The 11,974-nt window shown below is 27.6% G+C and overlaps 2 protein-coding genes and 1 pseudogene across 2 annotated transcripts; all 3 read left to right on the top strand.

Annotated features, from left to right (window-relative positions):
* The first annotated feature begins 2,045 nt into the window (after positions 1 to 2,045).
* LOC112689814 lies at positions 2,046 to 5,295 on the top strand (annotated as a pseudogene).
* Positions 5,296 to 9,479: 4,184 nt separating this feature from the next.
* LOC112689813 (tigger transposable element-derived protein 4-like) lies at positions 9,480 to 10,279 on the top strand. Its single transcript, XM_025563675.1, has 2 exons — positions 9,480 to 9,684; positions 9,738 to 10,279. The coding sequence occupies exons 1-2, from the start codon at positions 9,480 to 9,482 to the stop codon at positions 10,277 to 10,279; spliced, it is 747 nt and encodes a 248-aa protein (XP_025419460.1).
* Positions 10,280 to 10,501: 222 nt separating this feature from the next.
* Positions 10,502 to 10,960, top strand: LOC112689812 (tigger transposable element-derived protein 6-like). The gene has a single exon (XM_025563674.1). It carries the CDS (start codon positions 10,502 to 10,504, stop codon positions 10,958 to 10,960), a length of 459 nt encoding a protein of 152 aa, XP_025419459.1.
* Positions 10,961 to 11,974: the final 1,014 nt, after the last annotated feature.

The following is an 11,974-nucleotide window of genomic DNA, read 5'->3' as shown; positions in this document are numbered from 1 at the left end:
TTTGGGTTATTACACTACGATTAAACACAACGGTTTTCATTGTCACAGTAAAAGGTCAAACATTCAAGTACGTTGGCGTATATCTTCGTACAGAGTGCTTTTCGCATGGGCAATTATACGTGGCATTTTCTCGAACTGGGGACCCAAATCATCTTATGATTTTAATTTCAACAGGAAATATAACAAAAAACATCATAACTCAGAAGTCTTATAAAATTCTTATTTTAATTCTTCTTTTTCTTTTTTTTCTTCATCAACTTCAATTCTTTATCAACCATAAATTATTTATTTTTTATTTTTATCATTTATAACTTTTATAACATTTATAGCTCTCCCGGGCTTAGTGGGAATTCGTTCAATTCAACGTGCGTGCTGCGAATTTTCAATTAATTTATACATTAAATTTATAATAAAATAAATAAATAAAATATGGCTGAAGACCAGTCTCAGACATTAAATTTCATCGAAGAATATAGGTAAGTACTAGTATATTGTATAAATAACTATGAAAACGAATCTCCGGTAGCTAAAAATCTGATGGTTATTAAAAACTTAATTTTAGCTGGTACTGCCTCTCTAAAACGAGTGTTTTGTTTTTCTATTTCCGGCTCGATTTTTTTTTAACAGATAGTAGAAATTCGTTCTGGACATTCGCGTAAAGTTTCTAAACACAATGTCTTCATCTAATTGCAAATCATCAATGATACCAAAATTTCGTGTTTTTAAATAATTTTTCATCCATATGGAACGCTTTTTTTTTATCACGCCTCTTCTTCGCACTCGCAATAATTAGATACGCCACACTAACCCTGAGAAGCAACGATGAATCCGACATGTTTTCTATTAAAACGCTGGGAATTGACTGCGTGATGACGACGTAGTGTGGACAGAGGAAGGGCATGCGTATGATTCGTTCAACAGAGGCATGCAACAAGCGCAAAATGAATTGAATGTTGAAACGCGAGTTGAATAGAAAGTTGAAGACGAAAGCGCACTAGTGTGGACATACCTATACTTCCATACTGAACAAAACAATTGAAGAAATAGATAAAAAACTGATAAAGGAACAGGCTGGTTTTAGACAAGGTAAATGCTTCACAGGACAGGTCCTACATCTCACACAGCACATCGAGGACGGGTTTACAGATAACAAAATAACGGGAGCCGTTTTCGTGGAACTGAGCTCCGCTTACACAAGCGACTAAAGTACAAAATCTACAACGTTACCAAAGACTACAAACTCGCATGCATGGTAGAAGTGATTCTAAGCAACAGACGCTTTTATGTGAGCCTCACCTCGGAAAAAAACTTTTCTTAAAATCTACATTTTTATTCCATTAATTTCTTGATATTCGAGTTTTCTTCAATTAATTAAGAATTTCATTAAAACCACTAGTTTATACTTAATTACTTAAGAATTATTTCAAATCTATGAAAAAATAAAAAAATTGAATTAATTGAATTGCATCAAATTAATAAATAAATATTATTTAAAGTAAGTAAATGAAAGTACTTAAATTTAGGATAAAATGTTTGTAAATGGATTTAAATTAATGTCTAACTTCTTTGATATAATGAAATAATTAATACCTTAATATTATGAAATAATAGTTTCATTTTAATGTGTTGGCGACTTGGGGACATTAATACAACGGGAATTAGAATATAGATAAATAGTTGGTTTATTTAATATAATCACGATATATATTTGAATTAAATATAAGTGACTGTTTAATTTATTAACTAAAAATATTATTATTTCAAGTTAAATATCCTAAAAACAACAATCAAAACATAATAATTTTAATGGATTTGTGTGTTATTTATAGTATGGATTTTATAAACCGTCAGATAAGAGGCCTGCCGTCGTAGCGCGACTGGTTTTTTTTGATATTGCCGATATTTTTTCTTGTGAATCCGACATTCGACGCGCGGTGTTTCATATCTTCCCTGTGCTTCATATTTTATTTTATGGTTAAAATTTATATTATTATAATAACTAGTAATTAATTATAAACTACTACTACTATACGTACTGCAGTGTTATGGAAAATTTCACTAATTTATTAAACAGTGCTGAATTTGTTGGATTTGTTAAAAATGATGCGACGACAGATTCAGAAATGAACGATTTGATGTTGAATGACGATCTTATAAATTTATATAAATTTATTAATTCAATTAAAAGGCGATTGTTTCTATCAAGAATTTATAGGTAAGTTGAATATAAACTATACATTTTTAGGAAAATATAGAAAAGTTATTTAACAGTATTTAATAATTTTTAAGATTTTGGTATGACTGTTGAGAGCTTAAAATACACAAATAGTAAGCATTTGGATGAATTGTGTCCAAAAAGTAAATACGGTCAGAGAATAATTTTTGAAAACAATTTAATTAATTGGCAGGCCAAGTATAATATTATTGTGAGTAATTAATTTACTCGTTAATTTACTAATGTAGTACATATGTAAAATATTACAATTATAAATTAATATTGAATTTAAACACGCATATATTATATTATATACCACTGCAGGAAACAAATACATCTGTATCTCGCTCATCAAACGATAGCTCGGACAATAGCCTTACAAGTTCTGAGGAATATTCTGATTCACTTACTAATTCCAATAAGATCAATCTCCAGGATAATGAACATGTAATACCTATCTATTGACCATTGCCTATTTACATATTTTAGTTATTTATAAACAGATTTTGTTAAATTAGTTTTTCCTAATTTTTTTTGTTTTCAATACTTAATCGATAAATATGTTTTTCTGTCTATTATACTTTAGTTTAATATTGAAGACATTTTAAAAAAAATCAGGAAAAGGACTCATTATTTTAGATTACTATAGGAAGAACAAAAAATTGTCCAGCGAATGTAGGAAAAATATAGCAAATATTGTAACTGAATATTTAATTCAGTATAAACTTCATGCCTCACCAAAATATATTGAACATATAGCAGAAAATATTGTTAATTTTTTTAAGAGTGAAGTAAAGGTGTGAACACTTTTCTTAATACCAATAGATTATCATTGATTATATTATGTATGATCACATAATGTATTATTGTTACTTTTTCATGAGATATTATATTATGTTCAAGTAAAAATATCTATTTGTCAATGCACAAATCAACTAATTACTTATTTTATGATTTTGTATTTAGGAAACGTATTTTATTAGTATTTCAAAACAAAAACCAAAAGGTATTTTATACCAAAAATACCACAATACCGTCTCCAAACTACGTAAACATAATCTTTGGGATCATTCTACCACATCGACATCACGGTTAACATCAACACATAATGATAAAACTGCTTTATTGTCTCTTGCACCACCAAAGGAAATTGGTAAGTACCTGCATAAATTATTGATACATATGTTTTTAGGTTGCTATGCAAATATATCAATTTAAAATTTTTGAAATCTACAGGTTTCTACAATTCAATAAATTTAATAATACCTATTTAACTAGATTTTATATAATGTAACTATATCATTTACATCCAATGTTATACTATTTATATAAGAATTCTTGAAAATAACTGTAAATATTATAACTCTATTTAAATTGTAACTAATGACCATAGTTTAAGGGTTGATTTTTTATAAGATCAATAAAAAAAAAAAAAAAAAATCAATACTCCTAATCTTGTATATAAAATAAAAATAACAATTTTTAGGTATTTCATGCAAAAATATCAATTGACATATTATTAAACTTAAAATAATATTAATTAGAATAAAATATTATTGATTTGAACCTTTTTTTCAGAGCCAACTTTGATAACAATAAAAAATTGGCTGCATTTCAATGTCGAACCCTTTAATGAAGTTTCTGAAAAATGGCAAGAAACCGTAGAATATCGTAAAACATTCCTAAGTTCAACTGAAATTACCATTACGGATATTTTAGAACAGTGGCCTTTATATAAACAGTCATTTGGGCATCAACTGGTAATATACTAATCACTTAAATTATTTTATTCCTATTATCTACCTAGTGCCATAACAATAAATTAGCATAACAAATTTCAGATTAATATTGATTTTGAATATTTGTATCCTGAAAAATGTAATATTCTTTTTGATGAATGGACTAACTTTTTGGTTAAAATAGAACCTTTAATGAAAAATAATATTAAAGATAGTTACAGTAAACAATTACTACAGTTGTTATCTGAAAATGATGTTGACTTAGGTAAATAAACATATATTAAAAGGTTTGAAATAATTATGAATTATTTGGTTTAATTAATTATTAATTAATTTCTTATACCTACTTAAATAAAATTAAAATTGTTAAATAATATGATTCAGGTTCTAAAAATGTTCTGTTACGTGGTACCCAATAAAAACAGGTACCTATCGTAATGATGTTGTTGGATCGGGATAAATTTGATTAACAATTATTTCAAACACTTGTAAATACTTTAATAAACACAGACATAGATACAAAAATATAAATTATAAATTCGTGCACTAACAATATCGAGACGCAACTCAGAAGGGCTTAGTCTGATAGCTGGACACGTCTGCCGTTGGTGTTGAAACGGAGCCTTTATATACTCTGCTGATTCTGTTTTAATTGTGTTGTTTTCGACACGTGGCTGTCCTTGGTCTTGGTCTTCATATCCAAGTGTTGTTTCATCACTTGGTTGCCCTTGGCCATTCGAATGATGATGTTGTTGTGGTTGTTTGAAATTCGCGCGTGGCGCCCATTAAAGGTTTTGCAATAGTACGTTTTTCCTTATACGACTCAGGAATATGCGTACTATTATTTCTCAATAATATATGCATATTACAGTTCTAATATTAGTTCTTCTAAATGCTATTCTTGTTCCAACTTCAGAGTCTTATCAAATCGACAAGGTAACAGGAAGAAGACGTTTTGCCAAAACATCAATTGTGGATGCTCAAAAATCATTCTTGTTACATACACACACTGTTAATGACTTATATAATCAAATTCAAAAAGAAATTGATAACTGCTACAGTTTAAAGCAAACCTTGCAACCAATAGTTTGTATTGTAGGAACTGAGTATATAAGTATTAAAGAATTTTATGTATATTATTTTAACACCTATTACAAATTTACTAATATTGTTAAAGCTATAGATACTTGTTTTAAAATTATATATGTGTTTAATTTAAAGTACCCGTTAAAGTGTGAGTTAGTGTGGACATTTATACAAAAATATATCTATAAAATTGACTTAAACACTGATATAAAAAATGCTTCTTTAACGTCTCTAATTTCAGATATGAGAGATTAATTAAAAAAACATAAATTTTAAAATTTTAAACGTATAATAATAAATTAATGTAAGTAATAATATTAAAATAAATTATTATTAAATTATGAATTATTTTTGTTTTGTTTGCCAGTGTGCAGTATCCGAACTAGAACAATTATTTGTTCACTTAAAAGCTGTACATTCGCTTAAATCTAACAGTATTTATCAATGCTGTTTCCCTAATTGTAAACAACAATTTTCTGCATTTCGGTCTTTTTCAAAACATGAAGAATGAAAGTCAAAATATTCTTCCAGTTTATTCTGAATCATTTATAAATATAAGTGATAGTGATGTACCTATGAATTACAATTCATTTGATAAAATTAAGGTTTCTGAAGATGATAAAAGTATTAATAAACAATCTGTAAATTTAAACTTGTTAAAAGATTCTGCGCTCAAATTCTCATTAAGATATTACAGTAAAGTGAACTTTTCTAGAAAAGAAGCTACTGAATTACAAAAAGATATAGTTCATTTCATAACTAATATTATAGCTGCTGAAATTAAAAATATTAGTTTAAAAATTGCACTTTACCTCAAATAAAAGAATCACTTAACACAATTTCTGAATTTTGTAAGAAACCTTTTCAAAATATTGATACAGAGTATAAATTTTTAAAACATTTAGAAACAAATGATTTCTATGAACAACCTAAAGCAATAACCTTAAACAACACTGTTGAAAATATTATTTTGAACTGTACAAATACTATTGATGAGAAAAAAATAAAATGCGTAATACTACCACTAAAATTCTAATTTAGGAAATATTTTGAATTGCCTGGTGTATTAGATGCGTTTTTAAACAATCACGATCACATAACCACAAATTTTAAGAATTCTAATTTTATCAATTCTAATTTATGGCAACAAAAAAAATTATTATATGGTAATAAGCTTGTCATACCATATTTTCTTTATTTCGACGACTTTGAGATCAACAATGCTTTGGGTTTTCATTCACCTTTAGTTTTAGGGGTATATTATTCATTTCCTACAGCCCCTCATTATTTGCGTTCAAATTTAAACAATATTTTTATTGCTGCTATTTTTAATTCTAAAGATGTAAAATTTATTGGCAACGAAAGAACATTTTATGAATTAATTAAAAATATTAACGAATTAAACAATAGTGGACTAGAATTAAATATAAATGGTAAAAAAAAAAATGTATATTTTTCATTAGGTTTGATTATAGGGGATAATTTGGGGCTTAACACCGTTTTAGGATTTTCGAGATCTTTTTCTTCAAATCATTTTTGTCGATTTTGTCACAACAGTAAAAATGTCACTAATTTCCTGGCTGATGAAAATGTTGATTCTTTACGTACTAAACAAAATTATGAGGATGATCTATTAAAATATGATTCAAAACAAACAGGAATATTCGAAAATTCAATATTTAATACTATTAATTCTTACCATGTTATTGAGAATTACGCTGTTGATTTGATGCATGACATTTTTGAAGGTGTGGGAGTATATAATATGTGTCATATTATTTTAACTCTTTTAAAACAAGGTTATTTTGATTTGTCAACTTTGAATAACCGTAAACAATGCTTCAACTATGGAGAAACTGAAATTGGTAATTTGTCACCACCATTGAAACTAATAAATTTAAAAAATTTTAATATGAAAATGTCAGCGAGAGAAATGCGATGTTTTATTCATTTCTTTCCTTTACTTATAGGCGATTTGGTTAATCAAAATGATCCAACTTGGGTATTTTTAATACATTTTGTAGAAATGATAAATCTCTTTTTATTGCCTAGTTATGATAGTGAAACTATTTTAAAATTATCATAGAAAATGTTATTATAAATCATAATAAAAAGTATGTAGAACTGTTCAATGATATACTTAAACCCAAACACCATTTTTTGACTCACTATTGTACAATAATTAAGAAATCAGGACCTTTAAAATATCTATGGACATACACTTTTGAATCTAAACATAGACAATTAAAATCGTACACTAAAAATATTGATTCAAGATTAAATGTTCCACTATCTCTTGCTACAAAATTTTCTGAATTAATGCATAGTTTTGATATTAATTTTTATAATTCATATACTCCAATAAGTGAAGGAACTATAGCTAATACATGTACATATTTTGATATATTTAGTAATTTATACTTAGGTGATGCAGTTTTATTGCATAATTCATTATGCTTTGATAAAATTTCATATCTTAATACTGTATATAAGATTGATTTTATATTAACCAATTATGATTCAAGTGATGAACTGATTGTTTATATATTACGTAAAATTGTATGTTTAAATAAAAGTACTATATATTTTTTTTATCAAAAAATGAATGTTATCAGTTATGAAAATCATTTGGCAAGCTATAAAATAAGTAAATTTATGACTGATTATGTTTTCAAACCAATAAATTATTTTAATGACGCCCCTATTCATTTGTATGAAATTCCCATGTTCCCTAATGAGTTTGTAATAAGATTAAAACAAAAAAAATAACATTGGAGTTTAATTATTATTAAAATTGTAATTTTTGTAGGTAGGTATGTTAGTATTATTATATTGTATTACATTTTTTGTCAAAAATTTGCTATTGTATTTGTAATTTTTACACTTGTATCATACTATTACTTAAAATTGTTTAAACTACATTTTTTTTAAATTGTAATTTCTTATTTTAAATGCTTGTAAATATCAATATGACTGTTTTGAAAATAAATATACTTAGTTTTTTTTCTATAACAATAATTATGTGTGTATAGATTTTTTATTTCATTTTCATTTTTCCTCTCCGTTATTCTTGTTACCTATTGTACATAATTTAAATAATTGAATACAATTTAATAATTTCTTAAACATTTTAAAATAATTAAATTATGGCAATGATAGCAAAGAAAAATATTCCATTAAAATGATGCTAGTCCATCATACTATTGAGTATTCTTTATAAGCTTAATTTTATTATTAATCATATGATTCCATTAATTATAAGAAAATTATTCCATTAAAATAATACTGTGTGTCATAGTATTAACTATATTGGTTAATTGTTTTTAAGAATAAATACAAATTTATACCGTATAATTAATACCACAATATTATAAAGTTTAAGATGAATATACTATATTATAGTATTTGTTTGTCATAATTTTAAGGAAGCCGTATCATTCTATCAAAATAAAACGTTTAAAAATGATAATAAACATAATATAATTGACGTATAGTCGATTTAATTAATTTAAAAGATTCTGTATTCATAAATTAATGATTGAGTTCCATAGGCTCTAAATCATACCCATTTTCCATTAAATTTACAGTCGTTTTTCATTAATAATAAAACATTTTTTTCTGGGTGCATGGGGAAGCGCAGTAGATGGCGAAAGCAACGCAACGGTCTACCCCAAGAAAGTGTGCTAGCCCCGACTATGTTCAATATCTATACCAACGATCAGCCAATAAGCCTTAACACCAAACACTTCCTATACGTAGATGATGTAGCTATAACCGCACAATACACAACATTTGTAAAAACCGAAGAATACATCACAAAAAATATGGTGTATATTAGTCTAGACTTCGATTATTTCCTAGAAACTATTCAAGGTATAGTTTAATATACTATTTAACTTAATTAAAAATAATTCATATAAAAATAATCAATACAATATTATATATATTTATATATATAATGAATATGATATATACAATAGTATAAGTACAGTCGACTCTCGGTAATTCAAACCTTCGATAATTCGAAACATTCGGTAATTCGAAGTAAATACTCGGTTCCTTGAAAACCACGCGGTAATTCGAACAAAAACAATGCATTTAAGTACACTTGGTAATTCGAAATTAAATTTTGGGAAAACTGGTCACTAACACTTGACAATTCGAAGTATCATTCGTTTAATGCTCGGAAATTCGAAGTATATTCACCAAATGTATTTTATCTGTATTCTTATAATCTTTTTATTAATAAATACTATACAATCGTGTAGAAATTTAGATTATTACTGTCGATAACTATAGAATATTATTGTAAGAACCTTATCGTTTTATTTCTCAATCGTCTCTAATTGTAATTTAACTCGTCGAGTCGTCGATAGCCGTCAGTCGAATGTAGTTTTATTTTAGTTTCGTTTGGTCGGTTGTAAAGTCAAGTTCATGTGATGAGTGCGTCTAATTCTGAAAAATACAAATCTTTGACGATTTTGGAAAAAAAACAATTGATTGAAGCGGTTGAAAGAGGTGACAAAAAAACCGAAGTGGCTAAGACATTTGACATTCCTTTAAGTACACTGTCTACGATTTTGAAGGACAAAAATAAAATCATCACTGCGTCATCAAGCGGTGGTCGGAAACGAAACAGTAAAGGTAAGAACCAAGACTAGAAGAGTGTTTAGTACAATGGGTTAGGCAATGCAGAGGGAAAAATGTGCCTGTAAGTGGCCTCTTACTCAAAGAAAAAGCAAAATCATTCGCCAAAGAGTTGGGCATCCCGTTTTTCTCAGCTAGTGATGGATGGTTAACGAATTTTAAAAAAAGAAACGGTATTGTTTTCAAAAAAATTTGTGGAGAAAGTTCTAGTGTTGACAATAACGTGTGTTCAGAGTGGCATTGTAAACTTTCAACTTTGTTAAAAAATTACGAGCCACGAAACGTGTTCAACACAGATGAAACCGCTCTATTTTTTAAATGTTTACCAGATAAAACTTTCACTTTTAAAGAAGAAAAATGCCACGGCGGGAAACATAGTAAAGACAGGTTAACGATTTTATTAGCAGTAAACATGGACGGCTCCGAAAAGTTAACTCCACTCCTCATAGGAAAAGCTGCCAAACCTAGGTGTTTTAATGGCATACGTTCATTTCCTATAACTTATCGTTCAAATAAAAAGGCATGGATGACGACAGAATTATTTAATGAATGGTTGTTTTCACTCAATGAAGACATGAAAAAACAGGAATGAAAAATTCTACTGTTTTTAGACAACTGTACAGTTCATAATAACCCCCCACCTTTAACTAATATAGAACTTCAATTTTTTCCTCCTAACACCACATCGAAGTTGCAACCACTCGACCAAGGTATAATTAAGAATTGTAAAACTTTTTACCGTCAAGAAGTTGTAAAGAATGTTTTGGAATGCATTGAAAGTGAACAAACGCCAAACATTAATGTATTGACTGCTATGATATTTATTGATAAGGCATGGAAAAAAGTGGTTCCTTCTACGATACTCAAGTGTTTTAAAAAATCGGGATTTACCAAAAAAATTCAAGAAACAGAAAACGACCAGTTAAATATTGAATCGATACAATGGAATTCCCTGCCAACTCAAGAAAATGTATCTTTCACTGATTATGTCAATATAGATGAAGATGTTGCTGTATGGGGAGTCTTCTCTGATGCCGAAATTTTGGAAAATACATTAAGCATTGATGAAGACAATGAAGATGACACAAGTCCTCTACCTCTTGTGACTTTAAAAGAAGCCAGTTTATCCTTGGAAAAATTACGAAATTTCTCGCTCCAGTCAGAAGTCACTGTTGAGGTTTTTGATGCTTTATTTACTATAGAAAATACTATTGAAAAAATTAAACTAAATTCAATGAAGCAGAAAACCATAACAGATTTCTTTAAAAAATAATAATCTTTTATAATAATAATAAATAATTAAAAATGTTAATATTAACAATAAATAACTCTAATATGTATGCCGTATCACCTACTTTACTAAAATAATTAATATGTATGTATGTATGTACAATAATAAAAAAAAAAAAATTTTTCTTAACTCTCTATAATTCGAATTTTTTTTTTGCCCTCTCGTTATTTCGAACTACTCAACAATTCGAACTCTCGGTAATTCGAAGTTTTTTAGCAGTCCCGTCAATTTCGAATTATCGAGAGTCGACTGTACTTAATATAGCACCAACTAACGTACTATATAGATAAATCGTCAATTTATCAATGACATAGGAATTAATTAATTAACTATACAATTATTGTATATATCATTGATTATAAATATTTATAATCAATGGTAATATATAAATATATTATGTTTATACTGGATAAAAATCGCCACCGCCACCGCCGCAATGTGTTCAGGTCTGCGATTTTAATATCACCACCGCGGCAGTGTGTGGGGACCTTTAGTCGTGTACAAATTGCATTCAAGTGTACTTATAAGATCTCATCAATTAATTTAAATCGCGATGGTGAAGTTTTTTTGAATGAATATTTTTTGACATTAAAATTTACATATTATAATAAATATAAATAACTTATTTATTTTATTTACTGATTTATATATATTTTTTTGACGTCCATTTGTCCCCACGTCCAAACAGCTACGTCCATTTGTCCTAGATCGTTTTATAGGGATGGTTTTGAATTGATACTTATTTTTGGTTGTGGTGTGATTTGTGATTACATTGTTTAAGGTGTATTAACCTGATTTATGTATATGTAAGTTTGTATTGGGCCATTTGAGAGGTTATAGTTGTGAAGTTAGACTTTGCAATATACAACCGTCTTGGTTGAGCTGAATACGCGAACTGAATAATTATTTTGTTGCTATCATAATATATGGAACCTATCAATATAACTTATTTTTTAATATTTTACAGTATCAATTGACTACTAGAATCATTCTCTA

This window comes from Sipha flava, unplaced genomic scaffold (assembly GCF_003268045.1).
Source record: "Sipha flava isolate LNK unplaced genomic scaffold, YSA_version1 47153_pilon_pilon, whole genome shotgun sequence".
NCBI classification, from domain to species: domain Eukaryota; kingdom Metazoa; phylum Arthropoda; class Insecta; order Hemiptera; family Aphididae; genus Sipha; species Sipha flava.
The sequence above is the reverse complement of the archived record's forward strand: the minus strand, read 5'-3'. Positions and strand labels throughout refer to the sequence as shown.

Coding starts and splice junctions, on each gene's coding strand:
- LOC112689813 (XM_025563675.1), top strand. CDS start 9,480: ATGAGTGCGTCTAATTCTGAAAAATACAAATCTTTGACGATTTTGGAA. Junction 9,685..9,737: donor TCGGAAACGAAACAGTAAAG/GTAAGAACCAAG, acceptor GGCAATGCAGAG/GGAAAAATGTGCCTGTAAGT.
- LOC112689812 (XM_025563674.1), top strand. CDS start 10,502: ATGATATTTATTGATAAGGCATGGAAAAAAGTGGTTCCTTCTACGATA.